The sequence below is a fragment of the Drosophila hydei genome, unplaced genomic scaffold, assembly GCF_003285905.1.
Source record: "Drosophila hydei strain 15085-1641.00,03,60 unplaced genomic scaffold, DhydRS2 tig00000315-arrow-arrow-pilon, whole genome shotgun sequence".
NCBI lineage: Eukaryota > Metazoa > Arthropoda > Insecta > Diptera > Drosophilidae > Drosophila > Drosophila hydei.
In genome coordinates, this window is record NW_022045707.1 from 463,081 (window position 1) to 480,604 (window position 17,524).

The 17,524-nt window shown below is 40.6% G+C and overlaps 2 protein-coding genes across 30 annotated transcripts; one reads left to right on the top strand and one right to left on the bottom strand.

Annotated features, from left to right (window-relative positions):
* Nucleotides 1-40: 40 nt before the first annotated feature.
* LOC111599882 (lysophospholipid acyltransferase 1) lies at nucleotides 41-13,934 on the top strand. 2 transcript variants are annotated; one of them, XM_023315700.2, is made up of 8 exons: nucleotides 41-548; nucleotides 10,780-11,003; nucleotides 11,062-11,230; nucleotides 11,304-11,474; nucleotides 12,013-12,360; nucleotides 12,419-12,751; nucleotides 12,823-13,081; nucleotides 13,168-13,330. In XM_023315700.2, the coding sequence occupies exons 1-8, from the start codon at nucleotides 453-455 to the stop codon at nucleotides 13,248-13,250; spliced, it is 1,683 nt and encodes a 560-aa protein (XP_023171468.2). In that variant the 5' UTR covers nucleotides 41-452; the 3' UTR covers nucleotides 13,251-13,330. The 2 variants fall into 2 exon arrangements, with proteins under 2 accessions (XP_023171468.2, XP_023171467.2); XM_023315699.2 differs by having other exon boundaries at nucleotides 453-548; nucleotides 12,823-13,934.
* On the bottom strand, nucleotides 5,528-8,571 carry LOC115483065 (keratin-associated protein 5-5-like). Of its 28 annotated transcripts, none has more exons than XM_030223892.1 (5): nucleotides 8,128-8,571; nucleotides 7,616-7,749; nucleotides 7,273-7,432; nucleotides 6,781-7,128; nucleotides 5,528-6,723 (listed from the first exon to the last, which is right to left on the bottom strand). In XM_030223892.1, the coding sequence occupies exons 1-5, from the start codon at nucleotides 8,487-8,489 to the stop codon at nucleotides 5,847-5,849; spliced, it is 1,881 nt and encodes a 626-aa protein (XP_030079752.1). In that variant the 5' UTR covers nucleotides 8,490-8,571; the 3' UTR covers nucleotides 5,528-5,846. The 28 variants fall into 28 exon arrangements, with proteins under 28 accessions (XP_030079752.1, XP_030079745.1, XP_030079748.1 ...); XM_030223885.1 differs by having other exon boundaries at nucleotides 7,577-7,749; XM_030223888.1 differs by having other exon boundaries at nucleotides 7,273-7,398; nucleotides 7,564-7,749.
* Nucleotides 13,935-17,524: the final 3,590 nt, after the last annotated feature.

Genomic DNA, 17,524 nt, shown 5'->3' on the forward strand with positions numbered 1-17,524 from the left:
CATTCAATCACTAGGCTTAAGTTTGACTACTCACTAACACATCTACATATGAGTGTGTACATTTTTTTCGGTTTTGATTTCGGCATCGGCAACATTTCAACCAGAATTTGCTTACAGTAACATTCTCTCTTTCAATCAGGTTGGATGTGAGTGCGAGGAACGCGGCGCAAAGAGAACGCTTGCCTTTTATTTTTTGACGCACGCATCGTGCGATTACAAAATAAATAGATATACATATATATACAAAATTATTGCACAAAATTCGGACACGTTTATAAAGCAACAACAAAGTACAAATATAAAAGTTGTCTATAATTTTTGGTAATTTGTTAAGGCACGCGTCGGCGGCATTTTGCCATTGTGAACCAGAACCACGCTCTAAATTGTGAATTAACTGTGTTCCAAATGAGGAAATAAAGGCATAAAGCGTGTACCAGAAAATCAAATTCAAAATGCTCGAATCGCCCAAATTTATTGAGAATGATTGTTACGATGGCAGCCGCATGTTTACCTGGCTGGCCGACATGGTCGGGCTGTCTGTTGATTTGGTAAGTTATATGTGTATGTACATATGTACTATTACCAAAAAAAAAAAACAAATGCGTGTAAGAAACCAGTATATCCACATTTTTACGGGCTCCAGTTTATTGTTAAACACAAGGATTGCCTCAACCTGTGCCATTGGGAACTCAAAAAAGTTTCCATGTGAAGGCTAAACGCCGGCTGCATATATTACCTGCTCCATTCCCTCCCTTCCTCCTGTCGTCTTGCTCAGACCTAGGCACGCGCAACATGTCATTGCCTAAACATTTTTTGTGTTTAATCGAATTCGCTCCTAGTTGCTTTCTAATTAGGCTTTTGATTTGCTGTGTGCATTTTGTGTTCTACTTTCCTTGCATATTGCGCCTCAGCACGCTGTCATTAACCTTTGCCCATTGTTATTGTGAAATTATACACACACGCAATTTATATGGAACTCAATTAGAGTTGGGATGAATGTCGTGACACGAAAGAGATTCCGGCCTTCGCTTATAAATTTATGTTTTCGTTTTTACAGTTGCATAAATGCTCCTATTATTGATTGGCTGATCAATACGGCACGTGTATATTTTTTCATGTTGTGTGTGCATCATCTTATAAAATTGTGTAATTGAATGAGTTCGTTGCAAATTAATCATTACACTTGAAGCGCTGCCAATTTAGCAAACAGCTGAGACTGCAACAGTCGATGACATGTTTAGCCGACGCTCTCTTTCATACACAGACACACACTTATATACACATATACCTGCATTTTCATAAATGAAACCGTGAGAAGAACTTAATATCAAATGAGAAAACGTGAGAGAGTGGGATTAACTGTAAGCACTAGATGTATAAATATGCAATATCACATGAGAGCAGAGAGAGAGAGAGAGTATGTAATTAACTGCAAGCAGATGGCCATATACAAAAGTGTGTATATAGGCATGTGTATGCGTACTTATGAGCTCTGCTTAAGGAACACTCATAAAAGCTTGTAATATCCGTTTCTAGTGGCGCTTAGCAGACAATTTACCTATGTGTGCGTGTGAATGTGGTGTGAGTATCTGTACAAGCAATTGGCTAACGTATTAACAAATTTAAACGCTCGTCACTTTTTTCTTTTGATGATCTAATCCCCATATGTCGTCAGCCCAGAGTAAAATGTGAATATTAAGGTATACTAACAACAAACGTTCTAACAACTTAGTTTTTTATTTGAATTTGAAGTGCTGCTGTTTGTTTGTAAACAAAGAATTGGTAACAGCTGAGAGTGAGAGAGAGAAGGAGAATGAGAGTAGTCGTTGAATGAGTCAGTCTTAACCGTAGACCATGGCTCACACATATGACAGGGTGTTTCATTTGCGCACGTATTGTTTATAGCTCAGTTAACATTAACCTTTTTTTCTTATTTGCTTTTGACTGTGACACATTTCGATTCGCAAGAAGGTCGTCGTATATGGCTGTGTATGCGTGTGGGTGGTGTGACGCCATTTTTGCAGTATGGTGTAATCGGACAGTCTACCAGCTTATCATTAGCACCAAATATTTTATTAGTTTTAATACGTAAATTGTTGCGAAGGCCAAAGAGAAGCACGCATATAAACACCAACAAGTATTATTTATTTCTGCCTAACCTGCAAATTGGCCAATTGTTGCAGTTAAATAAATGTTTTTGAGCTGTGCAAATTAACGAACTCTCACAAGCATCGCAAACAGCCGGCATGTCGGCTCTCGCGCTCTCTTTCTATTTATCTCACCCACACCTTATACTCTCTTTGTCTTCTTTGTCATCATTCACTTATGCGTCGCAGTCGAAATGCTAAGGAAAATGCGCAGCAACAGTGATGAATATGTGAACATGAACGAACCAGTTCTAGGGCGCTGTAAATTCATTACTCATTACTAGACATACGTGTCGAAACTGAAAAAGATGAGAGCGAGCTGCGGTTGTCTGTCGGTTGACTGCACTCTCAGTTTCTCACTCTAGCATGGCTGTGCATCTAAAATATGTAAATATGTACATGAATGTAAAGTCGAGTGCGCAGCAACACAACACAAATTTGTGACTCTGAACCAGTCAGCACGTGCGAGCAAATGATTTCTATAGATGCGTGAAAAACCAGTTGCGCCCCTGTTGTTGAAGAGAAATCGAGAGCGAAAATTTGCTCTCTGCCATTTTCTGCTATGCATAAATCATATGAAATTAATATTTGTGTATGACCTTGAGGTTGAGTGTGCTTATGTGTGTGTGTGTGTATGATACGCTTTGAAATTGTGGATTCTTTGCGCCTTGCTAGATGCCAATTGTCAGCTGTTGCTGCGAAAGTGGCGCCACTAACCATATATACGTTATCTTAAATATATATTTATATATATAGAAGAATATATTTATAAATATACTTGTTACGTATATCAATAGTAATCTCTCCAAATTGAGATATAAATCGTAAAGATTTTATATATATGAGTTATATATATTTATATGCATATTTTTGTTACTCTATCGATAGTGTCATCACTGGTATTAATAAAAAACTTAAAATGTGTAATGAGTTCATGATTTTACATAACCTCCTGCTCTTATCTAGGCTTTGGCGCAGCCAAAAACGTTTTAACCGTTTTTTTTTTTATATCATACAGAATGTGATTGTTGTTGTTTTATTGTTTTAATGTTTATTTATAGTCATCACGCCACCTTTATTTTTTTCTCTTTACTTTTGTATGTTAATATTTGGCAATTTATACAAAGTCCATTGCGTGAGAGACAAAGTGCAAAGCAGGGGGCGAATTTCATTTAACTCTTCATGACTTGTTTTCATTCTATTTTCTTTTATTTATTTTGTGTGCTGTGCAATAACAACAACAATAAAGCAAAGTCATTCACACATGTTAAGTGTTTGATTGATGCTTTTTATTGGAGACAAGCATCTAAAATTCTATGCAACAATTTAAGAGCCAAAGCAAGCTAGGAAGGCGTCGGAAACCGCCTTGAACGAGCTTTTGATTTTCAGATGCAGATGGCAGGAAAAAAGGCAAAGAAAGGGAAACGAGAAGAAGAAAGAGAGAAGCTAAACGTAAGAGATGAGCGGTAGTTGCGGTTACGAAAAGGCGATTAATGGTTTAGCATTCATATTTGGAAGTGATAGAAAGTGAAATGTAAAGAAGAAAGAGAAGTGAAAAGTGAAGTGGAATAAAGAGATGACATAAATCAGAATATAAGAGGACAGTGACTCTGCGCCGATAGCATTGCAATATTTGTTAGTCACGGTTATTTGTTAGCGACCCTATCACAGTTTTCTGTGCTCAGCTCTATTGGGATGTCAAACATAATCCTTTGAATTGTATGGAACACGGCTTTTTAACTTGACCTTATATTAGATAGATATACATACATGTAGTTGCCCTATGTACGGACAATGCACGCAAGCTGCTTAAGGGCGTGAGGCAAGAAAAAGAATAGAATGTAATGGGATTTCATGCAATGGGATTTCATGCAGTGATATGAATGATGATAGACAAAGAGAGAGAGAGAGAGAGGGGGAGAGAGAGAGATAGAGATAGAGATAGAGATAGAGATAGAGATAGAGATAGAGATAGAGATAGAGATAGAGATAGAGATAGAGATAGAGATAGAGATAGAGATAGAGATAGAGATAGAGATAGAGATAGAGATAGAGATAGAGATAGAGATAGAGATAGAGATAGAGATAGAGATATATTGCAATAAATATGTGTAATATGTGTTATATGTGTATATATCAATAAATATGTGTAATTGATTTATATTGCCAGATATGATTGTCCACGCTATTTTAACTTTCATGCTCAATTTAATCATCTCACCTTGAGCGCTTACTTATTGAGACCTGTTTTTATTCGGTTCAACCCCACACACAAAGAAATGAGAGCGAATGATTCTCTGACTGTTTCCCTCTCTGCTCCTCTCCCTTATTCCTCTGCTCACTTTTTCTTTTTAGTTGATTTGTTGTTTAACTTCTATTCCATAAATTCCGATACTTAGCTGTGGCTATAATCTGCTTTATTTAATAGAAAAGGAAGGAAAAAGCATACTATCGCAACGTTTAAACACATGCTCACACATCAGGCCACGATAGCCTTAGTCTTTGACCCATGGCACTTTTAGGAATTCCAGTCTTTATCGCAGTGACGATATTGTAAAATATATGTTATATAATGAAATATTATATCTCATACAATTTTTGTCTGCTGAAACTTGTAAGTCTTAACAGGAGAAATTGTGTACTGAGAGATAAAAATCAGAACTTGCACTTGGACTTGCAGACTTGGTAGAAGTACTTTGCGACACGTGACATTTATTTATCTAGCGAAACTGTTATATACTGCTGGAAACGCTTGGTAGTTTGTAAAATATGGATGGAGATTGTATATACCGAATAATATTTTTACAAATAAGAAACCGTTTAGTTGGATATAATTTAATCTAATTCAAGGCAACATACGATAATGCGGACTATCCCTGATGAAGATCGAATACGTATTAATATTTAATTTCTGATAAGGCTATGCCCTATGCTATGCCTATGCCTATATGTTAGTTACGGACTCGCAGATTATTCCTATGATATACCCATTTCTAAAACTTTAAATGAGTAGAAAGATGCAGGTTCAAGTGCAACTGCAAGTGCAGCTGTGCTTAGAGCTACATGGAAATGTTATACAATTTGTGGTTTCCATTATCTAAATATTAATATTTATATTGTCAATATTGGAAACATTGTCTGCAGCAATTAGCCAAATTATATGGCAAGGCATTTGAGTTGGCAACAAACCTTCTGGTTGGGTATAAAAGGCAGTTCTGCATTTTCTTCTGCATCTATTAGGAGTTGAAAGCGGTAAAATAACCCACCTCAGTTAGTTATCCTTTCGAGTTGAACCACAGGCTCCTTCGATGAAATTTTGTAAGTGAAACACAAAACAAGGAGCCATGCGTATAATGGCCTTTCGCCTGTCCTTTTGCAGTAAACATTCTCCTTGTGGGTGTTGTGACTATGGCTGCAGTTGCCGTGCAACCCACCATTGGCGATAAAAAGCACTTGCGACCTAGCTGCAGCAGCGTTGCGGACGGCTCCCACCTAGCTGATCCCACCAGATGTGCCGGTTATTATGTCTGCACACGCGGCCGACCCGTGCGTCAGAGCTGTAACCTGGGGCAGTCGTTCGACGAGGATAGCAAGTCCTGCAAATCAGCCAGTCAGGTCAACTGCTTCAACTTTAGAGGATTGGCCCTTCGCATTCAACTAGGTGCAGACGCCGGTGCACCTGATACTGAGCAACCGTGTTCAACCACAACCCCTCCATGTGAGACAACAACTCCTCCATGTGTGACCACAACTCCTCCATGTGAGACAACAACCCCTCCATGTGAGACAACAACTCCTCCATGTGCGACAACAACCCCTCCATGTGAGACAACAACCCCTCCATGTGAGACAACCCCTCCATGTGAGACAACAACTCCTCCTTGTGAGACAACAACCCCTCCATGTGTGACAACAACCCCTCCTTGTGTAACAACAACCCCTCCATGTGCGACAACAACTCCTCCATGTGTGACAACAACTCCTCCATGTGAGACAACAACCCCTCCATGTGAAACAACAACCCCTCCATGTGAGACAACAACTCCTCCATGTGCGACAACAACTCCTCCATGTGCGACAACAACTCCTCCATGTGAGACAACAACCCCTCCATGTGCGACAACAACTCCTCCATGTGTGACCACAACTCCTCCATGTGAGACAACAACTCCTCCATGTGTGACCACAACTCCTCCATGTGAGACAACAACTCCTCCATGTGTGACCACAACTCCTCCATGTGCGACAACAACTCCTCCATGTGAGAACACAACCCCTCCATGTGAGACAACAACCCCTCCATGTGAGACAACAACTCCTCCATGTGTGACCACAACTCCTCCATGTGCGACAACAACTCCTCCATGTGAGACAACAACCCCTCCATGTGCGACAACAACCCCTCCATGTGCGACAACAACTCCTCCATGTGTGACCACAACTCCTCCATGTGTGACCACAACTCCTCCATGCGAGACAACAACTCCTCCATGTGCGACAACAACCCCTCCATGTGAGACAACAACCCCTCCATGTGAGACAACAACTCCTCCATGTGCGACAACAACCCCTCCATGTGTGACAACTCCTCCATGTCCGACAACAACCCCTCCATGTGTGACAACTCCTCCATGTGAGACCACAACTCCTCCATGTGAGACAACAACTCCTCCATGTGCGACAACAACTCCTCCATGTGAGACCACAACTCCTCCATGTGAGACAACAACCCCTCCATGTGTGACAACAACTCCTCCATGTGAGACAACAACCTGTTCTTGCCAGAAAGCGACTCCCCCATCCCAGACAACTCCTCCATGTGAGACAACAACCCCTCCATGTGTGACAACTCCTCCATGTCCGACAACAACCCCTCCATGTGTGACAACTCCTCCATGTGAGACAACCACTCCTCCATGTGAGACCACAACTCCTCCATGTGTGACCACAACTCCTCCATGTGAGACAACAACCCCTCCATGTGTGACAACTCCTCCATGTGAGACAACCACTCCTTCATGTGAGACCACAACTCCTCCATGTGTGACCACAACTCCTCCTTGTGAGACAACAACCCCTCCATGTGTGACAACAACTCCTCCATGTGTGACAACAACCCCTCCATGTGTAACAACAACCCCTCCATGTGAGACCACAACTCCCCCATGTGAGACTACAACTCCTCCATGTGAGACAACAACCCCTCCATGTGTGACAACAACTCCTCCATGTGAGACCACAACTCCTCCATGTGCGACAACAACTCCTCCATGTGAGACAACAACCTGTTCTTGCCAGAAAGCGACTCCCCCATCCCAGACAACTCCTCCATGTGTGACAACAACCCCTCCATGCGTGACAACAACTCCTCCATGTGCGACAACAACTCCTCCATGTGAGACCACAACTCCTCCATGTGAGACCACAACTCCTCCATGTGAGACAACAACCCCTCCATGTGTGACAACTCCTCCATGTGAGACCACAACTCCTCCATGTCAGACAACAACCCCTCCATGTGAGACCACAACTCCTCCATGTGTGACCACAACTCCTCCTTGTGAGACAACAACCCCTCCATGTGAGACCACAACTCCCCCATGTGAGACTACAACTCCTCCATGTGAGACAACCACTCCTCCATGTCAGACAACAACCCCTCCATGTGAGACCACAACTCCTCCATGTGTGACCACAACTCCTCCTTGTGAGACAACAACCCCTCCATGTGAGACCACAACTCCTCCATGTGTGACCACAACTCCTCCTTGTGAGACAACAACCCCTCCATGTGAGACAACAACCCCTCCATGTGTGACAACAACCCCTCCATGTGTGACAACGACACCTCCATGTGTGACTACCACTCCTCCATGTGAAACAACAACTCCTCCATGTGAGCCAACCACTCCTCCTTGCCAGGCAACAACTACTCCATGTCTAACAACAACTCCTCCTTGCCAGGCAACAACCATTCCATGTGAGACCACAACTCCCCCATGTGAGACCACAACTCCCCCATGTGAGACCACAACTCCCCCATGTGAGACCACAACTCCCCCATGTGAGACCACAACTCCACCATGTGAGACTACAACTCCCCCATGTGAGACTACAACTCCCCCATGTGAGACTACAACTCCCCCATGTGAGACTACAACTCCCCCATGTGAGACCACAACTCCCCCATGTGAGACCACAACTCCCCCATGTGAGACCACAACCCCTCCATGTGTGACAACAACCCCTCCATGTGTGACAACAACCCCTCCATGTGAAACAACAACTCCTCCATGCGAAACAACAACTCCTCCATGTGAGCCAACAACTCCTCCTTGTCATACAACGACTCCCCCATGTGTGACAACTCTTCCTTGTGAGACAACAACTTCTTGCTTGACCACAACTCCCCCATGTGAGACAACAACTCCTCCATGTGTGACCACAACTCCTCCATGTGAGACAACAACTCCACCATGTGAGACCACAACTCCCCCATGTGAGACTACAACTCCCCCATGTGAGACCACAACTCCCCCATGTGAGACAACTCCTCCATGTGAGACAACTACTCCGTGCCTGACAACTCCATGTGAAACAACTCCCCGCTTAACAACGACAACACCTTGTGAGCCTACGACAACTCCTTGTCCACCAGTTACAACTACCAAACCTCGCAAACAGAAAATATTGTCTGCAGCTAAGGGTCCTTTGTCAGGAGATAAAAAACCTTTGAGTGAAGTCAAAAATGATTTGCTTAATTTGCTGAGCACCTCCAGCAACGATTGTCTGCAGAGAGCGGATGGAGTCTTCCTCCAGGATGCGAACCACTGCCGCCGGTTCTATCAGTGTCGCGGAGGTAAGCGAGTGGTTCGTCGCTGCAAGTCGGGCAACTGGTTCGATATCCAGGCTGGCAAATGCCGTCGTCGCAATCAGGTCAAGAACTGCCCCGCCAAGCGTAATTGATCCAAAAAAATAAAGTCCCTAATTAAAAATTTCAATACGCCTAACCAAAACTGTAAACCAATTCAAATAAATCGCTGCTTATTCATATCCTAAAGAATCAATTGACAGCTATTACTCTAGTTTCAAAGTATGATGTATGATATGGACGGGTCTAGTTCATTTTGTTGAGTCGGGAACAATATCGATTGCTAGCTCGATTCAGCTGCTTATGAACGATATGAACTATGAATTATTATGAACTATGAAGTCGTTCTCGGCCTTTTTTTGATAAGCTATTGAACTAAATAAATGGTCAAATCTGATTGACTAAACGATGGTGTTTCTAATCACTAAGAATTAACTAGACGATCTTATCTTATCACTAAGAATTGGTTTATTAGTTCATCGAACGACTTTTTTGATCCAAGCCCACTTACTATTATACCAAAGATCCCAAAGGTTGAATTCTAAATATAATAAAACCTTCATCTATATTCCGTTCATTGGCGTGTCTTGAGCAAGTTATTTATTTTTCTTATATAGTAGAAATAAAAAAAATATATATATATAATATATATATACATTTATATTTGTTTCATTCCTTTGTGTTTGTGCTGATAACGCTTAATAAGTTCTCTGTATTGATAAGGCTTAAGTTTAATGGAGCCGCACATTAACATACTTTTCTTATTCGCACTGATTTCCTAATGTGTCAACACTCAAATAGCAAACAGATAATGTACGCAGTCGCGTCCAGATAACGGTTGGAGCATCCGCCTCAAAAGTGTATGGGCCTGGTGGGGCTTATCTATTATCAGAAAATGCCTTGACACTGAATTATCTTTGACTGCCAAGTTTTTTTGGGTGCATATTTGTAAATGGGTTGATTTGTCGGGGCCTTTTCATCGCTATCAGCTCTCTAATGTTGTCACACAAAATGTTATCGAAATGCACTGAGCATGCGAATGATAACACGAGGCTATCGATCATTCAAAACCAAAAAACTTAGGCTTATCTTGAACTTTTGCAGCTCAACTTTAATTTTACAGTAAACATTACAAATAGAAAGCTTGAATAGAATCGTTCGATTGTATTCGAGTCGAGTTCATAAATTCGATCAATTGTCTGACAAATATTGAGAACTAATTTCAATTGCCAAGAAATTCGCAATTATATATATGTATATATATATATATATCGGTTGCATTTGCTTTTGCATAGCAAAGTCAAATGATGGCCAAGGCCTGTGTCGTCTAGCTGTACGGGTTGATCAGAACGCGTGATTCTAGTTCTCTATGATCGTGATCAAGGGCAAAACGTGTCAACCGCAGCTCTCAAATATATATTATATTTATATATATATCTGATATATGGAAAAACTCTGACCGCTGTATGAACACTTAAATGCAGGCAAATTACACAACAAAACACGTTAGGGCGCTTTCTGCATTATATATAGAAATAGGTATATAGTATAGCCAGTATTGTAATAGAACTCGTAAGATATTCGATTGCGTTTGTAAATTGCTCGACTTTGTTCGAAGAAAAGGTTTCTTGGGTCGAGCGTTGATCGTCTATCAGTCAATTAGAATCAAAATTGTTTCATAGCCATAGCCCTATATATATATATGTATATATAACTTATCAACATTTAAACTCATTATTTATTCTTGTCTTTTATCTCTAGGTTAACTTTCTAATCTGCCAAATATCGGCGCTCTTCCTGGCCTCACTGTTCCGCTCGTGGCTGCACCCATCGAAAGTCTCCTATGAGGTGCGCCATGCCTTTGCCCTATCGCTTGGCCTGGCCTTCGGCTACTTTTGCTTTGGCCAACAGGCAATACATATTGCCGGCTTGCCGGCCATATGCTTCATAGTTATACGCACACAGGACCCGCGCATTGTACAACGGTAAGTCCAATTCAATAATCCAATGCTGCCGAAATTGAATTGAATTTATCCTTTGTAGAAGCGTCTTGCTGGTTGCCATGGGCTATTTGCTGTGCGTTCATCTAATGCGGCAGATTTACGACTATGGTTCCTATGCATTGGACATAACTGGACCGTTGATGATCATCACCCAAAAGGTGACCAGTCTGGCCTTCAGTATACACGATGGTTTTGTCCGTAAAGACGAGGTGAGTGACATTGTGTTAGTTCAACTCAATTGCAATTCATCTCTAATGGTTTTTGCTCTTTCCCATTGTTCAGGACATGACAAAGGCTCAGCAATATCATGCGATTAGAAAAATGCCTTCAGCATTGGAATACTTCTCATATGTGTGGCACTTTCAGAGTCTGATGGCCGGACCGTTGGTCTTCTACAAGGACTACATTGAATTTGTCGAGGGCTACAATCTATTAAAGCGTCCGACGAGCAATGTAAGTGCACACAGACAGAGATAGTTAATTGGGTTGGTCAAATGATTATTGCATTAGTCTCAGTGAAGATGGTAAATGGAATATGAAAGGAAAATAGTAAAGAAAATAGAGAAGGCTAAGGATAAAAGATGGTCTAGTGCAGGCAAATGCCTCAACGGGAAATATTAGGAAGAAAGCTGAAGTTACCTTGGGCCATGTAGAAGCTTAAAGATACGTAAGCCTGGGGGTTCTTTTTACTTATACCTAAGGTAGAGACGGAAGGCCAACCTTGCTTTCACACTGTCTGAAAGTGGGTTGTTCTTTAAGCTAAACCACTATTCTGTCTAATAGAAGTTAGATTATGGAGTACCCATGGCTTCTCTCATTCTATGTTGTCTTCAACGTATGATTTACATTATTTTGAACTTGAATTGACTCCTCTTACTCACGCTCTACACTGTATTCCCTCTGTTTCAGAGTGTGTTGAGTCTCCTTCTCGCCAGCCGTATCATTTTTAATGTAAGCCTGTGTCTAATGTATCGCACTTCCTTTTTTGCAGGCAACTTTAGATAATGGCAGATCCGAATTGGTAGTCGAACCGTCGCCAACGAAAACAGTCATACGTAAAGTTCTTGGCAGCATGGTTTGTGCCTTCATATTTATGAAGTTTGTAAAAATATATCCAGTGAAAAATATGAAAGAAGACGACTTTATCGACGGCAACAGTATACCCTATAAAATCTGGTATGCCATGATGGCAACCACCTGCATACGCTTTAAGTATTATCATGCCTGGCTCCTCGCCGATGCCATATGTAATAATTCGGGTCTGGGTTTCACCGGCTACGACAAGGATGGCAATGCCAAATGGGATCTCATTTCCAATATAAACGTGCTCTCATTCGAGGTGAGTCGAGTGTAGCAGTGTGTAAATAACTATAATTACCAACTCTCTTGCTTTGCAGTTCGCCTCCAACATGCGCGATGCGATCAACAACTGGAATTGCGGCACGAATCGCTGGCTACGCACACTCGTCTACGAACGCGTGCCCAAGAAGTATGGCACTCTGTTGACATTCGCCTTAAGCGCTGTGTGGCATGGCTTCTATCCGGGCTACTATTTGACTTTTGCCACAGGTGCCTTGATGGTAACGGCCGGACGTACAGCACGCCGCATGCTTCGCTATCGATTCCAGAGCACACAGTTCACGCGCATGTTCTACGACATTCTCACCTGCATCACAACGCGCATCGTGATGGGCTACACCACATTCCCATTTGTTATGCTTGAATTTATGGTATGTATAAGCCATTCATATTTGCAATTACTTCTCAAATCTAATGCTGTCCTTTCTCTTAACTCTTCCAGGGCAGTATCAAATTGTACCTGAGATTTTATTTGTGCCTTCATCTTATTTCACTAGTGACCATATTTATTTTACCACGCTTTATACGCGGCGAACAGCGTGCCCAGCGTTCCAGTGGAACGGATGTAACTGCTGGCATAGCCGAGAGCGAGCAAAAATCTTTTGCCGGTCAGCCGCTTCTGGCAGCTCAGAATGATCTCAAAGCCAACCAGCAGGATGTTGCTGATGACGACAAACAACTGTTCGATAAGCATGCTAAACGTAATGACAAAATGCCACAGCAACACCAACAACAACACCAAGAACAACAAATTAGCCAGCCTCTAATACTCCAACCACGCCCACAGCAACAACAGCAGCAGGTGCAATCGCACCAGGTACAACCGGCGCCCCCAACTCCGAATCTGACGTGCGCCCGAGACGCGGTTAGTGTGCCGCATGATCAATGCGAAATGGACCAATTATCGAGCAAACTAAAAGAGAAGATCGAAGCGGAGACCAAAAATATTGAGGAATTTATTGATAAGACTGTTACTGAAACCGTTAGCGGCATCGTTGAATTCAAAAACGATTTGATGCGAGACATTGAGTTTCCCAAACTGAAGCTGGCCGCCGGCCAGGTGACCAGCAGTGCCGCCAACCTAGTGGATGCGGCTGCCGCCGGTCTACGCAAGCGCAACATATCCCATGACAACAATACAAGCAACACGAACTCTTCCAATGCCCAATCGGATCACGACGAGAACGGCAGCAGCAACGGCAATGGCGTGGGTGGGGTCGTCGGCGGAGTTTTCCTCAAAAAGGAAATCGACGTCATCAATGCTGTGGTGCAGCAGGCAAATGTCTTGCCAGCGGTGCTCAGCAACGGCCATGCCAAATAGTAGACCTAAGCGTTAATTTCAACAACTACAGTAAAACGGCAACTGCAACAATTGAAAATTTAACTGTAAAAACGGCTGGGAAAAAAAAATGGAATGATGGAAACTTAGAATTGGGTTTATGAGACGGGGCAAGCACAAAGAGCTTAGATGATGAAGAAAAAACAGCTTAAATACACATACACACGAACACAAAGAAACAAGCACACATACACGCACACACACACAGAATTGCACACGGAACAAATCTAGAAAATATTATTTTGATTTTTCAATTTTATTTGTTGAAAAATTTTGAAAAAGGAAAAAAATTAATTAAACAAATGTAAAATGATGTTAAATACCAAAATTGTAATATTAAAAATAATATTTTAAAATCTGGAACAAAATCAAAAACGCTTTGTTAGCTAGAAAACTTAAAAAAAATATTGTTGATTTTACTTAATTTTTATTTTTTAAATATTTCAATATAACAAAATAATTGTAAAAGCATTAAAATAATTTAAATACTAAAAACAACTAGGGTTCCAGTTTTGATTTGATTCTTGAATTTTTAGAAATGGCAACAATTTAAAAAAATAGAAATAATAGCCAAAAATAATTTGAATAAAAGAAAATCAAATACATTTTGTACATTTATATATATATATATATATAAAGATACATATATATATATATATATTTATATATATATCTATTACGATCCGACAGAAGCAAATTACTTAAACTTATAAATATATATATATATACATAACTTTTGTTAAGTCGGAACGTTTTTGTCAGATCAGCCTCTTTATATATATCGTTGTGTGCATGATGTCAAATTTGTTGTTACCTGTATATGTATGTTTCGATGTATACCTTTGTATATGTATATGTATGTGTATTGCGTATTGTAAGAATTCTTCCAGTATGTACAATTTGTTTAAATGTTTACCATATAGTCTATGTAAGGTCCGGCTTATTTGCAATCAACTGAACAAACGGCACCAACAACAAGCAAATCCTCGATGCAACAAACAAAATATCACACGAAACAACTCAACCAAAACTCAAACTTTAGACTGAAAATCTATTTGAAAAAGTAAAAGAAAAAATAAACAAAAAGATATGAAAACGCGCGTAGTTCAAGCTAGTTTTAAGATGAATTAATTTTATAAATCAATTCGATATTATATACATATATATATTTTCTTCTTCCACAATTTTAAAATCCGTCTATATATATATATATATATATATAAATATATAAATATATATCATATAAATATATATATTGATTGATTGATGATCTTTGTACTTCTATAACTCCCGGTAAAATGTTTTTGCTGGAACTTTTGTATGTTTACATTTCGTTTTAAAAAAGTAAAAGAAAAAGAAGATCGAAGCAAAAGCAACTCCAAATCAACTTTTTAGCTTAAGGCAGTTTACTTTCAGACAATTGTTGTTTATAGTTAAAGAAACAATGAAACAGAAACAACCATCACACGCGTATATATATGTACATCTACATATATGTGTATTTTGTATATTTATAGTAATAAAAGAAAACCACAAAAAAAAAAGATTAACTAAAGCTGTCGCACATTTGTTTCGATTGTTAACGTTGACCTGGCCAAGGACATGAGAAATGCACAACCAAATGAAAGCAAGACAACCAAAAAAAACAAACATCTTCCAGAAAGATAAAACAAACAAATACAAAAATGAAATAAATTGAATTGTGTATGTGTAACGTTATGCGGTCTTATTTTTGTGGACTTCCAGCTAAAATTTCAAAATGAGCGCGCAATTTGAAATTTGCGCACCATTAGGCTCCGCTGGTATCGATGCTTTACTCACTTTGGCAGCATAGCTTATGTACTAAAAATATCGCAACTATCGATATGCTTAGAGCTTTGCACTTGCAGCTTTGGTCAGCTTTCGTTGTTTTCAAGTTGTGTTGTCGGTTTTAGCTGCGATTGTAGCTTATTTTTTAGCATTAAATTGTGTTGCCTTTTTAAAAGTTTTTTAACTGCTATAAACTTGCTAAAATATTTTTTTAAAATGAGAAATAGGTTTTTAAGCTTATTTTATTTAAAATGTAGAAGTTAAGTAAGATAATTAAAATTTAAAAATAATTAAGCTGTCATAATAAATTGGATAAAAAATTAATAAAATAATAAATATAATACAATGAAATAAAATATATATACTCCTTATTTTTGGGACCGTACCTACTTCCGATTTCGCAGCTGTCGTTGTGGCAATAAACAATTATTAACTTTGTTGCACGTGGGGAGCAAGCGATTCGCACATTATTGCCACATGTGAACGGCGGCATTCAATATCCAGACGCAACGCAGACCTCAATCCAGAAGATTGTTGGAAGGGGGAAGCAGGGGGAGTGGCATGTCGTCGCCTTAGTTACATTGTAAAACGTTTTATTGTCGTTGGCAGCTGGCAACGATTTGTTGCTGCTGCCTCCCCCGGCAGCTGCAACTCTAGCAGCGACGTCGTCTCCATCTTTGTCTTCGATGCCAAATTCGAGAATCAGCTCCAAGCTCCTGGGCAAAGGTGTTTGCCGGCGGCGGCTCACTTGACGACAACTGTTATGCTTATCGGATGCTTTGTGAATACGAATTTGGTCATCGACGGTGCGCCGAGGGTTGCCTGCGATTGCTGCCTCTTTGAATTGGACGGCCGCCGCGTGCGGGGGCGTGAGGGGTGTGGCAAATTGCTTTCGGTTGTCAGGCGAAGGCTAACTGGGGGCGTAGGTGCCAACTGCCTTAAAGCTACTAACAAAGTTTGGCCATAAGATAGACTTACCTCCTTTTGGAATGAGGGGCGAAAGCGAAGCGTAGCGGGTATATACGACCAAGGGTTGACCCGTCGTGAGGAGAGAAAATTGTAATTATAATAACAAATATATATATAATAAAGATGGATAAAAAGAGAGAGAGGAGAACGAGGAAAGAGAGAGACATAAAAGAGGGGAAGTGGAGGGAGAGAGACAGAGAGCGAGAGATAGGGAGAGAGCTGTGGGGAGAGAGGGAGAGAAAAGGACAAAGAGAGAGAAGTAGAAAGAGAGACAGCGAGAGAGAGAAAAGAAAAAGATGAGAGAGAGAGAGAGGAGAAACTGCAGAGAGAGAGAGAGAGAGAGATCCAATATAAAGTGGGAGTAAGAGAAACTGAGTGAGCTACATAGCAAATGCGAGAAGAAGAGGGAGAATATATATGTATATCAGTAATACTCACAATCACGTTTAGGCGAAAGGCGAACAAGGTCACGATCAGAATCACACACAATCATCCAACAGAACAGAACGGAAGAGACTCACTTGAATTTATGAAAATCGCATAGAAGCGCTGTAAGTGCTGATAGTTAAATATGCATAAACAGTTGGGATTGCCACATTAAGTTAAAACTAAATTTAGCCTTTGTTATATGATTGAATCAGTGCGAAGACTCAACATGGTTATATAGATTGCTAGACTGATCAGACATCTATATACCCTGTGGCAAATAGTCCCCACTCACACACAGACAACTTTGTTATACCCTTTTTTTTGGCCATTGTTAATGTACACGGTATAAAAAGGGAAGAATGAAATGGCCAGCGGCAAATGGCCAAAAACTTCAGTGTGATTAAATCGCGGGCGGGTCAAAGCGTATAGGGGGATGAAGGTTAGAGACGGGGTGGGAAGAGGTCTGGACTGTGGACTATGTGTAGCTGCAGCCTGAGCAGAAAATCTTATCGTCGCAAAAGGAACTCGTTTCATTTTAGTGCCGCAATCAGCGCTGCTCACTTGCAATGGCCGAGCAAATATTTTACTTTTACTCTTT

Bases quoted from the DNA above. Each gene is read 5' to 3' on its own strand.
- LOC111599882 (XM_023315699.2), top strand. From the start codon at position 453: ATGCTCGAATCGCCCAAATTTATTGAGAATGATTGTTACGATGGCAGC. The intron at 11,475-12,012 runs GTAAGTGCACAC...CCTTTTTTGCAG, and splicing joins TAAAGCGTCCGACGAGCAAT to GCAACTTTAGATAATGGCAG. The intron at 12,752-12,822 runs GTATGTATAAGC...TAACTCTTCCAG, and splicing joins TTGTTATGCTTGAATTTATG to GGCAGTATCAAATTGTACCT.
- LOC115483065 (XM_030223874.1), bottom strand. From the start codon at position 8,489: ATGACAAGGAGGAGTTGTTGGCTCACATGGAGGAGTTGTTGTTTCGCA. The intron at 7,129-7,272 runs ATGGAGGGGTTG...GAGTTGTCACAC, and splicing joins TGGAGGGGTTGTTGTTACAC to ATGGAGGGGTTGTTGTCTCA. The intron at 6,724-6,780 runs ATGGAGGAGTTG...GAGTTGTCACAC, and splicing joins TGGAGGAGTTGTGGTCTCAC to ATGGAGGGGTTGTTGTCGCA.